At 42.0% G+C, this 22,160-nt stretch overlaps 2 protein-coding genes and 1 pseudogene across 4 annotated transcripts in view; 2 read left to right on the top strand and 1 right to left on the bottom strand.

Moving 5' to 3' along the window:
- The window catches only part of LOC118123691 (sodium- and chloride-dependent GABA transporter 2), a 35,531-nt gene extending 34,049 nt beyond the window's left edge, over window positions 1-1,482 (top strand). Inside the window, exons 13-14 of the mRNA XM_035181215.2 lie at window positions 515-682; window positions 823-1,482. Coding sequence (XP_035037106.1) covers window positions 515-682; window positions 823-942 — 288 coding nt within the window. The 3' untranslated portion in view covers window positions 943-1,482. The remainder of the gene's footprint in view (window positions 1-514; window positions 683-822) is intronic.
- The window catches only part of LOC118123692 (sodium- and chloride-dependent GABA transporter 2), a 127,736-nt gene that overhangs the window by 102,153 nt on the left and 3,423 nt on the right, over window positions 1-22,160 (bottom strand). The window lies entirely within an intron of this gene.
- On the top strand, window positions 16,635-18,415 carry LOC124854951 (annotated as a pseudogene).

The raw sequence follows: 22,160 nt of genomic DNA on the forward strand, positions 1-22,160 counted from the left end.
TCAATACTGGAGCAGCTGTGTAAGCAGCAAGTGAAGCTACAATAAAATACATTATAAACAGTTTTAAATACATTAGATATATTGTGAGAGCTTATTTCTCTCTTTGATTTGTGCTGAGATAGATCATGAAAGCATTTGAGAACTTCAGAGGGAAAAAGCTTTTAACAACTCAGACATTTGAAAAAACTAAATTTATGTTCATTTTCATTTTTTCTAGTCTATTGTTTGAAATCTTCATTTTAAAAGGAACTAAAGCTGTCAAATAAATGTAATGCAGTATAAAATACAATAATGCTCTCTGAAATGTATCAGAGTAGAAGTATGAATGTATCAGTAGAAGTATGAAGTAGTATAAAGTGTTAAAGTATTTTTATTGTTATTATGTTTTTACAAGAAACAGCATTAAATCTGAAAGATGTGAAAAATGTGTACTTTCAAACAACTTGGAGATTTCATGGTAGTTCAGTGTGTCTGTCCAGAGAATTTTAATTTTTTGTGTGTATTTTTCCTTTAGGTTTGCTTCATCTGTTCCTTTGTGGACTATCAGCCCCTGACATTTGGTAACTATGTGTATCCAGACTGGGCCCACTATCTGGGCTGGGCCATAGCCCTCTCCTCCATAGTTATAATACCCATCTGGGCTATTGGCAAGATTTGCCTCACCAAGGGCTCCCTCAGACAGGTAACAGCGCCGATACATCCAGCCTTCTCTTTCATTCTGCTTTAGTTTTCATATTTTTTTTCAGAACAGCATGTATATGCAGTATATTAATTTGATAATAATTCTGTTTGTGTAACTGTCAAATTTTCTGTCCCCAACAGCGTCTGTTGGTCCTGTGGCATCCTGTTAGTGACCATGTTGGTCACAAGACAACAGACATGAATGAAACAGAGTTGACACCAGTATCAGCTCCTCTCCCTGACATGTTGGGTATTTTTTAAAAGGCTGCCAAAACAAAAGCACATCAGATAATCGGTGAAAGTACTTTGCATGATACTATGAAAACATCCAAACATTCTTATATATCTTAACATGATTGTTCTTTACATGTGTGAGCCTGATGTGCAATCATGCAACATTATGCAGCTATAAGTTGTAATTTTTTACCATTCTGACACTGCTTGTGTAAGTGAAAACTCTTCTTTATAGTGTTATATATTATTTACTCATCTGCTACATTTTGTGTTATGGTAGTTATACACACAATTTCCATGGCAACCCTGTGGAGTTTTTTGTTGTTTCTATTCTGTATTACTCAGAAAAACTCACTGTATGAACCCTAGATGTTTAGAAAACATGTATAAAAGTTAATTCCTTCTTCATGAAACCTTTTGAGTTTGTGTAACATGGTTTGCATTTTGGTACCACTCTTCTTTTCTTTTCACAAGTTGTAGGACAGTTTCCACCACCAGTAGTTTATTAGCGGAACAGCGTTACACTATCAGCAGGACTGTTTACTGTTGCCTCATGGAACCCAGGCTCCTCCTGTCCTCCTTCTGTCTCTGTCTTACATCATCATTGACCCAGCTGTCAGACTGCAGACTGTTGCTGATCCATGTTACATACATGTAACAAAATGGCTGAGGGGGTAGAGCGGTTGTCTTACCAGAAGATCCCCATCTGCATGCTGAAGTGTCCTTGGGCAAGATACTGAACCCCGAATCCCCCTCATAGAAAAAAGAGCTGCCCATAGATGCACTCTATGAATATGTGTGTGAATGGCAATGAACTGTTGTGTAAAGTGGACTGGTCATCAAGACTAGAAAGGAGTTATATAAATACAGACCATTCATTTACATACGTAAATAGCTAAGTTAAAATGCATGAGGGTCACTGACATGAGTCTCAAGGAATAAAGACTCATGTTAACCAACTGCAGTCTAATAACGAGGGGTTTGAGTCGGCTGGACTTCTTGCTTTTAGGCCGGGTAACAGGCTAGTTGGTTTGCTGAATTCTTACAGGTGGTTGGTTAATTTTGAATAATATTTACACTATTTTTGAACTGGAAACTCAAGTCTCAAGAACTTGTGCACTTATTGGGTAGTTATTCTCTGGTAGTTATTCTCTGGGTAAAATTCCCTGAGTGGCGTTCTTGTAGTCTGGGTCTATCTGCCTTGTTTACATGGGCATAACATTTATATATTTTGTTTTTATTTTGTGTGGACAGTAAATGTATTTAAATATTTAACATTATTCATATTAATGTGCAATAATAACAACTCACACAGTTTTAATCAAACACTCACAGAAACTGAACACACCACTGCACACTCGCTCACATTGGGCCTCATTTACAAACAGTGCATACGTGCAAATCTGAGATTCATCGATAAGTTCTTCCCTAAATTTGTCCGCAGAGTACGAACAAATTTAGAACTTTCTCAGACCATGCGTCCGCACAAATGATGAAGGACTGGCTGTCCTGGAAAATGTAAACACACACCCTTTTAACAAAATGAATAATATTTTAAAACTCAATTAAAAGTCTTTAATAGACAACAATTTAATTTACTAATGCATTGACCAAATGTATTAAATAACCATGAAATTGATGCCCTTTCATCCTCATCATTTATTGTCATAATTAAAATAGTATATATAAATAGAGTATATGAGAATGTTCATATTGAAATGTAACAGTTTTGGCTTTTGTTAAATAGTTTATTGACCTAATAGACTGTATTCACCTGAAGTGTCTCCACTTAAGTACAGTACATTACATCACATTAGCTAATAGCACACACATACACACACACCCTTGGCAGTGCCATAGCACTGAAGCGCATTACTCCGCTGGTCAACAAGTGACTCTGCTCCGCGCTGCTTCTTAATCTGCGGGGAGAACTTCTGTCTGCAGGAGTGTGTGTGTGTGTGTGTGTGTGTGTTCACGTCTCTGTCCCTCCTCACACTTGAACTGATAATCACATGCAATTATTTTTAATCGATGTCGTATTATGACTCTGGATCGTTCCGATAACTTTAACCCTGATGTGCTGACTGTGCGTGTCACGTCACATCTCGTGTTGTGTAGCATGTCTCATAAACTCTAGAGAATCAAACAAACACAAAGTAAACGTCAGTCCTGTACGTGTCCTAATAACTTGTGATCAGTGTTGCCATAACCCATATTGTTTAAGTGTAAAGTGAGCGCCGGTCAGAGGGAGTGAGAAGGAAACAGACTCCGACAGAGACACAGGACGACCGGACCTTTAAGGTGTTATTCAGCGGAGTCCAAGTCCATGTGGCGATGCATCTTATAATGGAGAAATGTCCACAACTCTAGTGCTCAGCTCTGTGCAGGACACAGCATAATTGTATATATATATACACTCACCGGACACTTTATTAGGCACACCTGTTCAATTGCTTGTTAACACAAATAGCTAATCAGCCAATCACATGGCAGCAACTCAATGCATTTAGGCATCTAGACGTGGTGAAGACGACTTGCTGAAGTTCAAACCGAGCATCAGAATGGGGATGAAAGGGGATTTAAGTGACTTTGAACATGGCATGGTTGTTGGTGCCAGACGGGCTGGTCTGAGTATTTCTCAGTACTGCTGATCTACTGGGATTTTCACGCACAACCATCTCTAGGGTTTACAGAGAATGGTCCAAAAAAGAGAAAATATCCAGTGAGCGGCAGTTGTGTGGATGAAAATGCAGAATGCAGAATGGGCAGAGTGGTTCGAGATGATAGAAAGGCAACAGTAACTCAAATAACCACTCGTTACAACCAAGGTATGCAGAATAGAATCTCTGAACGCACAACACGTCGAACCTTGAAGCAGATGGGCTACAGCAGCAGAAGACCACACCGGGTGCCACTCCTGTCAGCTGAGAACAGGAAACTGAGGCTACAATTCGCACAGGCTCACCAAAATTGGACAATAGAATATTGGAAAAACGTTGCCTGGTCTGATGAGTCTCGATTTCAGCTGCAACATTCAGATGGTAGGGTCAGAATTTGGCGTAAACAACATGAAAGCATGGATCCATCCTGCCTTGTATCAATGGTTCAGGCTGGTGGTGGTGGTGGAATGGTGTGGGGGATATTTTCTTGGCACACTTTGGGCCCCTTAGTACCAATTGAGCATTGTTTAAACGCCACGCCTTGTTGAATCTATGCTACGAAGAATTAAAGCAGTTCTGAATATATATATATATATATATATATATATATATATATATATATATATATATATATATATATATATATATATATATATATATACATACTATATATAGTATAAAGCAGGGGTTCTCAACCTTTTCTACTTCAAGGCCCACCCTTTCATACATGTAGTGGTCCAAGGCCCATTAACACATCCCTTATTATTTTGGCTAATCAATTATATTCTTTGTTCTATCTTAATTGTATTAAATATCTACAACAAAGCCACACCCTGTTTTACAGACAAAAGCCATCAAATACAATGAATACACAACAGGTTCTTTAAAAATTATATGGGTTTGACAGATGCCAAGAAAAAACAATTACTCTACCCAGAGGGATTTATTATACAAAAGCATATATAAAGCTGCAGATGCAACATCCTATATGCACATGAACTGTAAGTATATGATGAAGTAAAACCCAACAGGCTAAAACCTCAATTTATAAGGCTGGAGTCTTGCCTATGAACACAACATGAACTAATAATTCAATATTTGCCACAGCAAACAAGAAAGTACTTAAAACCAGGAAGTTCTGCTCTCAAAATAAGTGGAGAGGAAAGCGCCCAAAGGCAGAACAAGTAGTTATTCTTTATATCTGTGACAAACAAACACAGCATGTATCAATTTCAATTTTCACATTCAAAGATTTTGATCAGAAAGCTGTATAATTCTATTCATTTTGGCGATTTCGTATACTTACTTTTCATGTCCAGTAGTCAATGAGACACTTGAGCTGGCTTCTCAGACACCAGAAGGTCCACTTCGGGTGGGATGGGGGAAAGGCTCACTCTAAGGGTGTCCTTCATAACATTACATTACATTACATTTGAGGGCAGCCACTGGTAACCAGTGAAGGGAGCGGAGGAGCGGAGTAGTGTGAGGGAATTTAGGTAGGTTAAAGATCAGGCAAGCTGCTGCATTCTGGATGAGCTGCAGGTCGGATGGCACTAGCAGGTAGACCTGCCAGGAGGGAGTTACAATAGTCTAGGCGTGAGATGACCAGGGCTTGGACCAGAACCTGCGCCGCCTTCTGGGTGAGAAGGGGACATATTCTCCTGATGTGCAGCATGTATCTACAGGAACGTGTTCTTGCAGTAATGTTGGCAGTAAGGGAGAGTTGACTGTCGAGTGTCACACCCAGGTTCCTAGCAGTCGGGGTAGGGGCTAACATGGAGCCTTCAGGGTTGTTCTCAGTCCGTTTCGGGCCTTGGTCTTGGTTGTGGCCACAATGGGGAATTCTGATTCACACAGGTATGTAGTTGTGAATGGGAGAAGGAATTTCTCAGCTGTTGATGCATGGGTACTCCTTTGAAACAGTTATCCAGAAAGAGACCACGTCCAGTTTGTCCCAATGCGACTTGAGGCTGCTTTCTGATGCAACTTCAAGGAGCTGAAATTTCAAATGTGTGGGCAAGGCAATGTCATTTGCAGTGGGGTCCAGAAAAAATGGGTCCAAAATCCATACTTCCTTCTCTGGGATCCTCATGGAAGTATCTCCCAAATTTCCCTGTCAGCTGTGAGAGGTGCTGAGAGACTGAATCGATAATGTTCACATGTGGGGAGTTCTCCAATGTTTCACTTACAAGTGGAAACATGTCCATCCTCTTCTCCTTAGCCCTCTTTGTCCACAGGGAAAGTTTCTGTCTGAAAGCATGGACTTTGTCAGCAACCAAAAATATGTTGCTATTTCTCCCTTGGAGTGAGAGGTTCAGCTGGTTCAGTTGTAAAAAGATGTCACAGAGATAGGCAAGTTTAGCCTGGAACCGCGTATCTGCATAGTAGTGTGCGAATGGGGATGTTTTCTCTGTGAGAAAACAGAAACGTTCATTCCTAACAGGCGACTGAAGACCAGTTCTCTTGAGAGCCATTTCACCTCACTATGATACAGCAGCTGGACATGATCTGCCTCCATGTGCTCACACAGCTGAGAAAAACATCTGGAGTTCATAACATTCTTTTTAATGAAGTTGACGGATTTCACGATCACATCCATCACTTCATGGAACTCTGGTGACATCTTTCTTGATGCAAGGCTTTCATGGTGTAGAGAACTGCGAGTCCATTTAGCCTCAGGTGCCCGATCAAGTATCTGCCTGATGACGCCTTTATGTTTCAACAAAGAACAGCAGTAATGCGGCACTACTAATCGGTGAGCTCATTAATTCTTTTCACAACCTGGCATTTCTAAAATTTGCCGATTCACTGTGTCGCTCGAGAGCGGGACTGTCTGCAGCTTCTTCGCGGCTGTCTCCACTATCATCTCACGGCGCATATCCACAGCGGCAGGTAGCACCAATTCCTCCACTATCGTGAAGGCTTTCTTAGTCTGTGCCACACATCTCGTGACCAAGTAGCTGGCTTTCAATGCACATTTTGAGTTTGAGAAACAATAGACCTTTTCTGTGTTTGTAGTCCATTGTCTTTTCTTTTGAAGTAGTCTACTGGCCTCCCAGCAAGAGTTGGGTGTGTTGTCTCAAGATGTAGCTTTAGTTTGGAAGGCTTCAGCTTCAAGCCGCACTCCACACACTGGGCTCTGGGCTCTCCATCGTCAACTCGGTTGACAAAACCATATTTAATGAAATCCGGGTTGTACTTACGTCCAAATTTGACATTTTTCAGTGGATTAGTAGCGTAGCCGTCATTGTTTTTCCGCTTTAGGAACTTTTCCATCACTCCACACACTACAAAATAGCGGTCAGCATTAGCTCATCTGTCAACTTGGCTTCACAAATGGAAGCGGCCCAATAGAGGGCACTCAAGGCCCTCAAATGGGCCAGAGCCCAATGGTTAAGAATGTATGCATTAGCCCATTACCAACTATACTATGAAAACAATGTTTAAACATCAAATGATGGTGTATCTTGGAGCCACGAGGTGCCCAAATGATAGCCCCTTGTGATCATCCAACCCCACAAACGCAGCACTCCGTACGTAAAGCTGCACAAGTGTCACAACTATCTACCATGCCTTGTTTTAATCATGTCTCTCTGTCATTTCAGATCCAGTCACCCTCACAAGACGCTAATCACCTCATTCCCTTCACCTGAGTCTCCCCACACACACACTCACCTGCTCCACATTCCCTCATTAGTTTTATTTATAATATTTATACCAGTCAGGTACATCCACTCTCTGCCAGATTGTCTAGTGTGTTCCTGCCTAGCTATCCAGCGTTATCTTTCTGAATTCTTGCCCGCATGTTCACGACCCCATTTGGATTTTGGATTCCCGTCTTGCCTGCCCCTTCGGATTTTTTAGCTGTACGGACTGATATTCTGGTTTTGACCCCTGCCTGTCCTTTTTGAGGTTGCATGGGGTATGCTTATTCGGCGGGTGTATCATGGCAGACTACTCCATCGAGTCCTGCATGGTTGCTGCCGAGAGTAAGTGGAACGCACCCTCTCTGTTCGATGCCTTTTAAAATGGACTGTCGGAGGACATTAAGGATGAGTTGGCGGGACGGGAGCTCCCGGGGGATCTGGATGCCCTAGTCGCTCTAGCCATCCGTATTGACGGAAGTCTCCGCACTAGGCAGAAGGAGAGGGCCGGCTTCGCTTGCCCCCGGGGGCAGCCTCGCATATCCACTCAGTCTCCACCCCCCTCTCCGGAGCCGAGGTCGCTAGGGTGAGCCCGCCTTTCAGCTGCGGAATGACAGTTCCGCTTGCGGGATAACTGCTGCATGTACTGTGGACAAAGCGGTCATTTTGTTTCCTCCTGCCCAGTAAAAGCTATGGCTCACCAGTAATTCAGAAGGCACTGGTGACCCGGACTGTGAACTCTAATATGCCCTCTCGGCCTCCGCTCCATGCACAGCTATTCTGCCTCGGACAAGGGTTTAAGATCTCTGTGATCATCGATTCCGGTGCAGATACCAACTTGATCGATACTCTGCTCGCTGATCAGTTGGACCTCCACCGGGTTCCTCTGGAGAGACCCATCAACGCCATCGCCCTGGATGGTCGACTCCTGCAGACGATTACCCACCAGATGGCTCCTCTTCGCCTGGGCATATCAGGTAACCACTTTGAGACTATTACCTTCCACCTGATCAATGCTCCCCAACAACCTGTTATTCTGGGCTATCCGTGGCTAAGGAAACACACCCTCATATTGACTGGGAGACTGGGGCTATCTTATAGTGGAGTAACTTCTGTCATGTTGTCTGTCTTAATTCTTCCTGCCCCTCCACTTCCAACCTCTCAGTTTCCCCCGAGTTATCTGACCTTTCAGGAATTCCCCCTGAATATCTGGACCTAAAAAAGTGTTCAATAAGTCTCAATCCATGTCCCTGCCTCCTCACCGCCCCTATGATTGCGCCATCGACCTGCTCCCCGGCTCCACACCTCCTAAGGGTCGGCTCTTCTCGCTATCAGCACATGAGACACGGTCTATGGAGAAATACATCACGGAGTCGTTAACATCTGGGATCATCCGCCCATCCTCATCACCAGCCGGAGCAGGATTCTTTTTTATGGAAAAGAAGGACAAGACCCTCCGGCCCTGTATTGACTACAGAGGTCTCAACAACTTCACAATTAAGAACAGGTACCCCCTCCCACTCATTGCCTCATTTGTTAACTAGGAAAGTGTTTTAATGAAGATGTGATTTTTAAAATGAAGTCCACTGACATAGTGTATGTTCTGCCACAATAACAATTTTGACTTCACTATCTGTCCACTAACGTTCTTTTACACGATTAACAGATTTGTAAATGTAGATTCACACCATGCATCCATCTGATTTTACGTCCACTTCTTTCATTTCTGAGTGTCATTTAGATCCTGTTAGCTTCTCTCTCTCTTTTCACCAAGAGGCTCACACACACCCAAGGATGGACTGACATGAACCCCAAATGTCTGAAATACAGGCCAAAATACACATATATTATTTAAATATCTGGCCACGTTAAAATGTTCAGAACTTTTCAAAATAAAAGCTCTGTAATCCAGGTCAATATAAATCCTTGCTGCAACAAAATTCATCTTTGTAGAGAAAGAGCTAAAGAGGATGTTGTTGCAGGTGATCAGCACCAACGACACCCGTGACTGTGTCAATAAAAACAACAAACTATCAAAATTATCTTGCATTGTTTTTGGCCAGTGGTTGCTTTAATTTATCCAAGGACGTGGAAGAAGAAACGCTCAACTTGATCAGCAGACTGACAGCACACTGCCCCATCCCCTTTAACTGCTACATATTGCCAGTCGTTTATTTGTTTATTCAATTTTTATTAATAATGAAAGTATAGCAACCAAATGTGACACTCCACTCCCTTGGATCATTAAGGACACACATACCAAGTTGAAGGTGATAAGATGACAGAAAGAAAAGATGTTTGTGGAATTAGAATGAAGATTGCCCTATACAATCTCATCATGAGAGGGACAAGACTGTGTGAACCAAATTTCATGACAATCCATCAACTAGTTATAAAACTTCAAACTGTTGGTGGCTGAAAAATTCAGGGGACACTGAAGTCATTATAATCTCGGATAAATTAATGTACCTCATTGTACTCTGCAGGTTGATGCTCCCGTGAGAATGACAGAATAAAGTTATGACAGAGTGTTAAAAATGGGTTGATGCAGTGGTAGCAGTAATGGAGATGTTGCACTGGACAGTCTTGGCTCCTAAATGGTGGAATGAGCTCACCATTGACATCAGGACAGCAGAAAGTCTACACATCTTCCGCCGCAAACTAAAAACACACCTCTTCTGTCTGTACCTTGAATAAAATTTTAAACTAACAATTTAGTAGCACTTAAATGGCACTTACTTACAGTACTTTGTTGTTTGGCTTTTTTGAAGAAATTGTACTTTCTTGATTCTTGTTGTTCTGGGTTTGTACCCTCATGGTTGAATGCACTTATTGTAAGTCGCTTTGGATAAAAGCGTCAGCTAAATGAAATGTAATGTAATGTAATGACAAAGGATCAGGGACTAAACGCAAAGCTGTCATGTATCAATCAATCTACAATTTAATCCTCTTCAATCATTTGGTAATGACTGAAAGGAGTTCATAGACACAAGAGGGTGGAATTTTATTTCCTCTGCTTGGTATCTGGCCTCAACCAGAGAAAGTTTTGAGTAGAACTGCTATTAATTTGCATTGAAAGAGGCCAGTTAAAGGGCCCATATTTTACACAACTCTGGGACTTAATTGAAGTATTGGTACCCCCACTGCACGAAAAGCCGAATTTTCGCCACTGCAAACGCCTGCAAACTCGCCTAATTCCTGGCAGTTAGTGCCCATTTACAGGATGCGAATTCCGCGTTCGCCCGTGACACAAACGGGCATAAACATACCACTGGTAGCGCAGTTGGGGGGCTGGTGAGGGGGGAGTGCCGGCGGGGAGTCGCGGAGCGAAGGTATGATCTAATTAACATATGAATTGCAGCGAAATCATAATAATAATAATAATTAATAGTTATTATTACTAATAATTTATTTATTAATATTAATTATTAGTAAGCCTTTACCAAAAGCACTGCAGTTACTGAGGACTATACATTTATTCATGTGATGCTTGATGTTATATGTTGAACATATTGTAGAGGGAAAAAAACATTAACAAGCTATATGTTGAGTCAAAGCTTTATTTACATACAGCACAAATATTGTAAAAACACAACTGGCCTAGCCAGTGAAAAACTAATCAGGTGAAGCTTGAAATGTCTCTTTGGGTCATAAGTTCTTTGTGGGACTCTGTCCGAATCTGCTCCAGTGTGTAGACGTCTATGATGTGTAGCTGTGAGATTCAGTGTAGCTTCTAGTCTTCTTTGAAGTGTGGCACACAGGTCGTGAGCTCCTGGCTGTTGAAGGATGGATCCATGTCATCTGTCCCGCTTCAATCAGCTATAAACACAATCAGTACAATCAGCACAGTTCAATGACAATATACACCTACACATGTAACTGAAAAATGATCTAATGAATCTAATCTTACCCTCTTTCTTCTCTGTCGACTCCTGAACTTCTCAATGCTGCTGCAAGAGCTGCAAGGTCCGGTCTCTTCTTTAGTCTTACCCTTGCTCCGGTTCGTGGTGCCGGCCATTTGCCTCAGAGGTGTGAAGAGACGGGCAGTTTCCTATAGAATACAACAGGACAAAACGTCACGTTTCTGAAAAAACTTAACGAGAACAAACTCTTAAATTTAAGCAGTTCGTACATATTTAAACTTGCACTTGTTCTGCTCAAGCACTCGATGCTCTCTTCTTCTTTTAGCAACTTTCGAGCTAATCCCACAGTTGTTAACACGCTATTCAGATCTAAGAGTTAGCTTAGCAGTTAGCAATGGCTTCTCTCTGTAGCTCAGCTCTTACCGTAATTTTGGGATTGTGCGCCCGTCTTCTGCCTCGACTCGTCTACACTGGGCCCACAGCTTTACTTTCCAACGCAGTAATCCTCTCCTCCAGGGAAACAGTGTCGTGTCGACTTCAACAAGTTTTTTACACCGAAAACTATGGTGGCCCTGAGAGCTCAATGCACTGCAACTTAAGAAAACACATGCAAGTGGACAAAACACAAGCAAAGTAAGACAAAATCTTCATCAATTTCACAACACAACACAACACATTACAGAAATGCGCGGCAAATACAGAAAAACGCTGCAAATACAGAAAAATGCTGCAAATACAGAAACGTGCTGCAAATACAGAAACACGCTGCAAATACAGAAACGTGCTGCAAATACAGAAACGTGCTGCAAATACAGAAATGCGCTGCAAATACAGAAATGCGCAGCAAATACAGAAACGTGCTGCAAATACAGAAACACACTGCAAATACAGAAACGTGCTGCAAATACAGAAACACGCTGCAAATACAGAAACGTGCTGCAAATACAGAAACACACTGCAAATACAGAAATGTGCTGCAAATACAGAAACACGCTGCAAATACAGAAACGCGCTGCAAATACAGAAATGCGCAGCAAATACAGAAATGCGCAGCAAATACAGAAATGCGCAGCAAATACAGAAACGTGCTGCAAATACAGAAACACGCTGCAAATACAGAAACGTGCTGCAAATACAGAAACACGCTGCAAATACAGAAATGCGCTGCAAATACAGAAACGCGCAGCAAATACAGAAAACGACAACGGAAGTGTTTCCAGAGGACACCTAAAAGTGATGGACACGTCCGCTTGTTGTTGCTGCCGCAGTTTGGAGTTGTTAAAGTTGGTGTCCGTCAGTGATCTTGGAATATTTGCTAAACTGTAAACGTTTTTGGTTTATTTTAATAAATAATAAACTTTATTACTGCAGATGTATCCTGTTAACCCTCTGAGACCCACTGGGCCGTATACGATCTCAAATATCACGTTGTCTTTAGAGCGTCATGACTCCTCAACGGTCTGAGCTAGAGACACTCCTGTGTCTCTAGTTTTCTCCTGTTAAACTGAATAAACAGCGCTAACAAGCAAGCCCCTGTTCGTGAGGCAATGTATTGTCCAAATTGTGCAGGGGTAGGTAACCTTTACATCAAAAGAGCAATTTTGCCCCCTCTTCCGAGCTCCGATCTCACTGTGCGTCTCTCCGAGCGAGTGAGTGGGGGCGGAGCCCCGGGGCCAGTGTGTATGTGCGCTATTTGGGAGCACACACACACACACACACACACACACACCCGCTCCTGGTATTTCATGATGGCCTGATACGATGATGATTTAAAAAATGAACGTGACGTTCACTCACGTTCATCGTTACGTTCACGTTAATCATATGAAAACTGATTCGTTAAGTTCACCGTTCGCGAAAAATATGCACAACACTGTACAGCCACTGCAGAGGGGCTGAAGAGCCGCATGCGGCTCCAGCGCCGGGTTGCCGACCCCTGTGTGGAACCGTATTTGTTTGATGTATTGGACGTTTTTGTGTCTCCTGTGGCAGCAGTGTCCATCACTTTTAGCTGTCCTCTGGAAACACTTCCGTTGTCGTTTTCTATATTTGCTGCATGTTTCTGTATTTGCTGCTCGTTTCTGTATTTGCTGCGCATTTCTGTATTTGCTGCGCATTTCTTTATTTGCTGCGCATTTCTGTAATGTGTTGTGTTGTGTTGTGAAATTGATGAAGATGTTTTCTTACTTTGCTTGTGTTTTGTCCACTTGCATGTGTTTTCTTAAGTTGCAGTGCGTTGAGCTCTCAGGGCCACCGTAGAAAACAGAGTCACTCATTGAACCACGCAAAACACGAGCCAGTAGTTTCTTGTCTGCAGGAGACAGACACTTCATTCACAAGGCTGTGATTGGACGAGCCCTCTAAAGTGTTGACGTTAATGACTGACGTGGCATCTTCAGGAATGAACTGTAGTGGAAATTTAGAATTTAGTGGAAATGAGATTTGAAATAATGAGTTTCTCAGACCGGAGTTTTCTTTGAGTTTTAATTATTAGCTCTGCAGAGGGTAACACAGCCAGCAACACGGCTCAGAGTGCAACCATGAATAGGAAAAAAGGAAGGTTTTTATACAATGTGATAAACAGGAAACAAAACAGAAAGCAGACAGGAAATGTCTGCTGTCTGGCACCACTGCTACAGAAAGAGGAATCAAACCCAGGACACAGTTGCAAAGATAAAGGTCAACAGGAGGTGAAATTACCAAGTAAGGGCATGAACTTTGAGGTTGCATCCACTAAGTGCACAGAAAATAGTCAAAACAGTAGTAAGACATTGATCAGTGAAATTTCACACGAGTGTGACGTTTTCAGAGTAAAACTTCACAAATGACCTTTTCACTTTTGAAGCAGCGGTTATAAGTTTTTAAATTGTACTTTACATTTATATGGGATGAGTATGTGACTGAGGACCAGTTTATTCTTTCTGGTGTTAAGTTAATGTACTTACATGATTCTTGCTGTTCTGTGTTTGTACCCTCATAGTTGAATGCACTTATTGTAAGTCGCTTTGGATAAAATTGTTAAATGTTTTAATGGAATACTGGGAAAGTTTAATAATAACAATTGGACAATTGAAGTCCAAATTATGAGGCAATTTCAGCAGAGTCAACAGCTTAGTATGCCATGGACATGTGAATATGGTGCTGAGTTTTTCCCAGTAGTTTGGGAGGACAAATGTTTGGGACTTTGTCACGCGAGGACACAGCTGATATGCTTTATGTGAAGCACAGTGTTTTGGTGTTAGCAGAAAGACATCTCTTAGATGTATCATCAGATGTACCCTGAAAATTGTATCCCTGATTACACTCATTATAGCATACTTACTTATATAAGGCAAATCTATTCCAGCTACAATTTATGATTCTATAATTATACTAAGCCTGATGTATTTATAGGAGAGATTTTCTTAAAAGGGAGTTAGTACCTTTTAGAAAAAGGTGTAACCTCTGCACCACTGAGTGAAACTATCCTGATTTGCATTTGTAAAATGAGCCAAGCACACACCGACACGGCACGTCAGAAGAAAGCAACATGTCAGCTTGGTGTCGCGTTCGGTGTGGAGGGGGAGGGGTGGTGCTGATGGTGGTGGTGGGGAGCGGGGGTGGTGGGTTCGGAGGCTGGACTGGTACCGGCTGGGTAGGGCTGAGAGAAGAGTGCGATTCCATGATGACATCATACGGAGAGGAAGTACGAAACCCAACGTTTCAATAACATATTTTTTCGAATGGACTGAGTGAAAAAGTCCGCGGAGTGACTGTTTTCATACTTTGAGGGTACCCACTGACCCCCTTCAAGTAATTACGGATAGTAAAAGCCCAGAAAATGTATTTTACACAATTTAAAGTAATTTTCTCACAATTCACCCAATCGCAACACAACCATTACTTACAGCCCCAGATGATTTAAATATGCTGTTTAATTAAACAGAAATAGTTAACTTACTCCAAACTGTTTCAAGGTATCTATATGCACTAAGACTTAAAGTATTTAAAATTTCCAAAGATTTATGCAGAACATATAAAGAATACTTACTCATACAAGATGTGTCAGCAGAATTTCCCCCAAACAGTGAAACTCCTTTTTTATACCATTCAAGAGGACAAATATAATAATAATAATAATAATAATAATAGTAGTAATAATAATAATAATAATAATAATAATAATAATAATAATAATAATCCCAATGCCAGAAAGAACCCACTAACACATCCATGAAACACTTGAACATACAAAAAAAATCTGTAGTAATAATATGAAACCCATTCAAAAGACTAACGATATGAGCTTCAAATTGTAAAGAATCACCTCTATATTTAAAGGAATAAATATAACCATGGATAGAAAATAACCTATATTTGCAAAACAATATATAATACTAACATGATACACATGCAGTCAGTATGTCATACTGCTTTCAGGCACATATATGTTAAAAACAATAAAACAATCCGAAATACTCATAACATGTCAGGGACAGGAGCTGACATTGGTTTCATCTCTGTTTCATTCAGAACATGTTCTTTGTTTTTCTTGGAACCAACAGGGTCTCTAACAGGATGCCACAGGACCAACAGACGCTGTTGGGGACAGAAAATTTTACAATTACACAACTTATTCCAATATCAGTTTTACACATTAGATCAACAGATTAAAATATTAATATATATAATATTATTTCTGTAATCCTTAAGATGTTTTCTAACCACAACAGAAGAAATAATGGAGATATCATACTCAGAGGAGACATGACACAGCTTTTAGTGTTTTTTCGCCTAAAATAAAATTCTGCCTGATTTTGGGACACTTGAACTACGCTTTAAAATAAGCCTAAATCACCTATTTTTTAAAACAAAATTGTTCATAGAAATGTAATTAATTCATATTTATATGTACAGATACTATTTGTGTCATAAAGAACCCTATCTTAAATAAAGAAACTATTAAATTAATTTAAAACAGTATATTAAAGGCAAATCACATTTTTTTTAAATCTATTAAAATTCAATCAACAGCAAGCAACAATAATCGATTATTCATTCAGTAATCCAACATTCTATTGGGGCGACTCAGGGAGCGACTCAGATAGTCAAAAAAGCAGATGAAGCAAACCTGAAGGCAAAACACAGAAACAAAGGAGAACTTCTATGGTCATGCTCACTGAACTAACCATGAAATCTCACAGTTTTATTGAAGTAAACCTTTAATTATAGTGTTGTCTATGAGTTTTAACACTGTTTGTTATAAAACATGACATGATGAAATGTCAGAAATTGTCCATGTAAACTGATTTAGGAGGAACTCTCTTAACTTATTGTTGCTGCCTATCTTAAGCAAATCACTGTAGTGCTCATAGTGTGTAACTCACCATGCAGATCAATGGTGTAAAGCACATGTGTCAAACTCAAGGCCCGCGGGCCACATCCGGCCCGTGAATGAATTATCTTTGGCCCGCATGATAAAATCTATTTACTATTAGAGCTGGCCCGCCGGTATATCGCACGCACCACCATAATACTACAAATCCCACAATGCACTGCCCGTGTGTCGGCATGTCAATCGCGGGCCCGCGAACGCGCGCCTCACAGTCTGTATTACATACCACTTGTGTCAGCTTTCAACTATCCCTCTCCCCAAAAAATGGCTAAACGAAAGGTGGAATTTGAAAACAGGAGTTTTCAAGACAGGTGGGAGGCACAGTATATGTTCGCGGATGTAAAGGGCAAAGCTGTGTGTCTTCTGTGCGGAGACAGTGTGGCTGTAATGAAAGAATACAACATAAGAAGACACTATGAAACGAAGCACCAAGACAGATACAAGCATCTGGACACGACACAAAGGCTACAGAAGGTAGAGGAGTTAAAAAGAAGTCTGGTGTCACAGCACCCTTTACCGAGGGAGAATTTGTCAAAAACTGCATGATTAAAGTTTGCGACGCCGTGTGCCCCAAAAAGCATTTTTAAATGTGAGCCTAAGCCGAAACACCGTTGCTGACCATGTGCGTCACCTTGCTGCCAATCTCCAACAACAGCTTGTGGGAAAGGGAAAATATTTCATCGCATACTCCCTTGCTGCGGATGAGAGCACCGACACTTCTGATACTGCCCAGCTGTCAATTTTCATCCGTGGAGTGGACTCAAGCCTGTGCGTAACAGAAGAGTTTTGGGGATTACACCCAATGCATGGCAGAACTACGGGGGAAAGATCTCTTTGAAGAGGTGTCCAGATGTGTAGATAAAATGGGGCTGCCGTGGGATAAACTTGTGGGACTGACAACAGATGGAGCGCCTGCGATGTGCGGTCAAAAGAGTGGATTGGTGGGGAGGATCCGAGAAAAGATGAAGGAGGAAAACGTCACAAGTGAGTTGACAGCTTATCACTGCATCATACACCAGGAGTCGTTGTGTGGCAAAGCCTTGAAAATGGAACATGTGATGAGCATCATAACATTAGCGGTTAACTTTATCAGAGCCAAAGGTTTAAATCACCGCCAGTTCAAGTCTTTTCTGGAGGAGTTAAGTACAGAATATGGTGACTTGCCCTATCACACAGAGGTGCGATGGCTAAGCCAGGGAAAGGTGCTGGAAAGATTTTTCTAGTTGCGTGAGGAGATCTGTGAGTTCATGGAAAGCAAAGGGAAAGGCACAACAGAGCTCCGAAATAAAACGTTTCTGTGTGAAGTGGCGTTTCTGTGTGACATCACGAGCCACCTGAATGCGCTCAACCTGCAGCTTCAGGGGCGGGGCCGTGTCATCACTGACATGTATGCTACAGTGAGGGCTTTTAAAACCAAGCTGCGCCTGTGGGAGACGCACTGCCAAACAATGAAAGAGCAGGTCGCTGCCTTCCCAACTACACAGTTTGCTGAAAAACTCGGCATACTTGGTGCTTACTTCACACGGCGATTTGCCGATTTTGAAGCCCAAAAAAGCAGGTTTGAACTGCTTAGTAATCCATTTGCAGCTGACGTGGAAAACGCACCATCAAACCTCCAAATGGAGCTGATTGAGCTCCAATGTAGTGACACACTGAAGGCAAAATATGAGTCTGTGGGCGCTGCAGAGTTTCCACGTTTCATCCCTGACACAATGCCTCAGCTGCACTCCCAGGCTGCTCAAACGCTCTCTATGTTTGGCAGCACATACTTGTGCGAACAACTGTTCTCTTTGATGAAGATAAACAAAACTTCACACAGGACTCGTCTTACTGATGAGCACCTTCACTCAATCCTGAGGATTTCCTCAGCTCAGAGCCTGACCCCAGACATTGATGAACTTGTATCCAAGATGAGACACCAAGTGTCTGGCTCAGACCAGTGAGCATCACAGAGCAGCAAACGGTGCTTTGACGCATTTTCAGTTTTTAATGCAGTTTCATTTTTGCATTTTTTTGATTTTTCTTTGAAGTAAATTATTTTTGGCTGTTGTTTGCCTGTAGAAAATGTTTTCACTTGAAATTACTCTGGAGAAACTGCAGATAGAGCCATAAGCAATTAATGAAACTGATTTTATTACTTTTATTTTTATTTATTTATGTATTATTTATTATTTTTATTTCATAATTAATGTTGTTTTATAGGCAATACTCTATAGGCCTTGTTAGTTCCAGGTTCAATATGTGCACTAAGGTTCTTTCAATAAGTTTTCAATAAACGTTGAACCCATCTGGCCCTTGGCTTGTAGCAATTTTTTAATTTCGGCCCACTGTGTATTTGAGTTTGATACCCCTGGTGTAAAGTAACGCCAACACAGTTTGAAAAGAACCAAAGGTCTCTGTCCTGTCATCTCCTCAACTGCATCACACATCCGCTCAGCACCTGAATGACAAACATAGTTAGTTATATAACAGGTTAAAAGTACAGGCAGTTGTTAAACATTGTTGGGATCTAAAGCCAGCTAAAGAGAACAATAGAGTGGCCTACATGTAACCCCAGAAGTCTGAGCCAGAGTTTTCAGCAGTTGGTCAAAGTGCGCCAGAATTCCTTTGCAAACCGCTGTTTGAATTCAAATTCTGGCCTCTCACTGGCTGAGAGCCAACAGACTCCCAGTGACTTCCCAGGAGCTGCCTATGACGCCACGCAGTTGATAAAAGAGACCCAACTCCGCAGCTCCGTGCTTTTTCCAGTGCGCCGCTGTTTCTACATGGACCTCTCCAAGTCGTTCCGTGTGTCCCAGTCGCTAATAGGGAGCAAACACGCAGACGTTTGTTTTACTTTCAGTATCGTTTTTACCTTTCCCTCTTTTTGAGTTAACCTTTATTTTATTTGTATTTTTAAAAGACGGATCCACAGTCAGCTGCGTGTAGTCAGCTGTTTTTGCCTGCAGAAGGATGAAAGACTAGTTTAATAGATAGTTTATTGTTGAATGCAGTATTGTGTCGGACCGCTGGATCCTCGTTGTTGCTGTGTATTTACTGTGTTATTGCACTGTGCATAGAATCCGCACTTTACACAGTGGCGGCACCCTGTTACACTCGCCACCGTTAGAGCAATACTGGGTATTTTACGTGTTAGAAGACCGGTACCCAGCTGGACTGACCTCAGTTCGCCCGCCTGGTTACTGTGTGGTAAAATCACTGCATATTGTCCTTGGTGGTGATTTAGATCTCCTCTTATCACTTGTTGCATGTTTCTTTCTTCTCCCTCTCTCTTTCTCTCTTAACCCGCTTGCACACACACATTCAAACGTACCTATACACACAATCACACTTATATACATTCTGGGGACCAGATAGTGTGATCGAGCCACGTCGTTCATCAATCGCCATTTTGCGATTAGAGCCACGTTGTTCTCGACCTCCCTTTTGTTTAAATCACGCGGTTCAGCCGCCATTTTTAATTTCTTTATTCTCTCTCTCTCTCTCTCTCTCTCTCTCTCTCTCTCTCTCTCTCTCTCTCTCTCTCTCACACACACACTCACCATAGGTATAACATGTGGGTATAGTTGCGTGTGTTGGTAGTCTTTAGAATAGTGGACTTTTGTTGAGATAGTATTATTGATTTGAATGATTTATTTAATTAATTAATTTTAATTAATAATTGTATTATTATTAATTATCATATTTGATGATTATAAATAATTAGCCAATGATCAAATCTGCTCCTTCCTGTGCACACCATGAATTGTGCCCCGTGTGAGGATGTCTTATTCCAGCTGTGTCATAATATTTATGCACAATAATTTTCCAAAATAATTTTTTTTATTATTTTAATTTATTTAAATGTTAAAAAAAATGTGAAAATGTTATTTTGTTTTTTTTTACTTAGTGGTTAGTAGCCTTTATTAGAGAAATTCTGCATGCTTTTGATTTTGAGAGTCACTAACAGCTAACTAAGTTTAGGGGATTGAGCCGCCACGGCATCCTAGTAGAACTGCTTGGTTGTAGTAACACTACAACCTGTAGTGTTACTTTGTAAGACACAGGTTGACGCATTACCTGTACATTTGCCTTAACGGCATCCTTAAGTGTTGTAACCGCTACACAAGCAAGCTTGATCAGTCCACCGGGTGTCTTGCTCTACTCAGAAGATAAGATGAGTAGCAGGGACCACCGTGTGATGAGGGCTTCCTCGGAGCCAGCTGGCCTGCCAGAGTTGGTCGCTGGTCTTATTAACCTCTCCACTGACGATATAGGTGATTTAAATAATTATAATGCAAGTACCTGTGACCAAAAGATCGAGGAATTGCTCACATACATTAATAACCCCATTGGTCAGAAACGCACATTTCCCAAAGTGCTTGGACAACTGACGCTGCTTTGCCACTGTAAAGCCCAGCTGGATGCCAAAAATAATGTGGAGCAGCTCACGGGCCATGCAAGCTATTTATCAGGTCGAAAAACGGGCCTGAACCCAGTAAGAGAATGACCAGGTGCAGCAGGAGTGCGAAGCTCTGCACACGCAGCTTCAAGGTGATCAGCAGAAAAGGGATACAGGGGACAGTCAGGTCATGACTTACCTCATGCACCATCCCCAGAGAAGCTGAAGCTGGTCTGGAAAACCACGGCCAGGAGCATCCATGTGTTCATGGAAACGCTCCTACCTGGTACCAGAGACCATTATTCCGCACTCTGCGGCATTCGCTGTTGCGCAAAAAAGAAATGAACCTCCGAGGGAGTATTATGGACGCCAGAGGAGGGCGTATTTCTACAGGAGCAAACCTCCTTTAAGTCCTTATTTCTGCATAACCTCCACGGTATGATGTCATAATGCACTGCAGAGCAGGTGACCTCACCGTGCAGGAGATAAGGAGGTATGGGATCAAACCAGCCCCACAATCAGGTAAGACCTAGATATCAAAACACTTCTAAACAGAGAAGTAGGGATCGTTCCGATGCCCCCATCAACACCAGGAAAGTAAGTATGGCAACAGAAATCCAAAACATGGAATGCATCATGGGATGGATATAGGGATGTGTGGCTGAGGCTGTAAGGAACCTTGAGGTCCCTGCCTGCTCATCTGCCCGCTCACCTGCCCCACCAGGCTCTCCTAAGAAGCCAGACACTGGCCCCCAATTGGCATGCCTTCCCCACCTCTAAAGTTTACTTTGTCAGTTTGGGAGGACCAGGCAATACCAGAACGCCTCCGGAGACTTTCACCACCGACACCGCTCCTTCCTTGACTTTCTCAGGTGACCTCGTCCATAAAGGCAATGCACAGAGCATTTACACTTCAGTAGCGATAGGAGGCTGCATCAGCTCCCTTGCCCTACTTGACTCTGGCTCTGAAATCAGCCTGATGTGCTCCAACACCTTTTCTGAAGTCGCCAAAACCTCTCCCTTGGAAAACCACTGCAGATTGAAACCTGCAACATTAATATCACAAGCAGGATAAGACACTCATCACCAAACATGCCTGGGTTAACATCACCTTCCAAGAGATGAGTCTTGCACATCCTATCTGTGCCATCGATACAGAACCTCTTCTCATTGGTCAGGACCTGCTGGACCGACTGGCTCCGCTCATTGACTGTTACCAGGTACGCATTTGGGCTAAAGTCAACAACAACCAACTGGTGCTAGTTTTCCAATACTAGACGGAAAAGTCGCTGTCATCCAGGCACCCAGCAGAGCCTCACCAAT

The sequence above is a fragment of the Hippoglossus stenolepis genome, chromosome 16 (genome assembly GCF_022539355.2).
Source record: "Hippoglossus stenolepis isolate QCI-W04-F060 chromosome 16, HSTE1.2, whole genome shotgun sequence".
Classification (NCBI taxonomy): Eukaryota; Metazoa; Chordata; class Actinopteri; order Pleuronectiformes; family Pleuronectidae; genus Hippoglossus; species Hippoglossus stenolepis.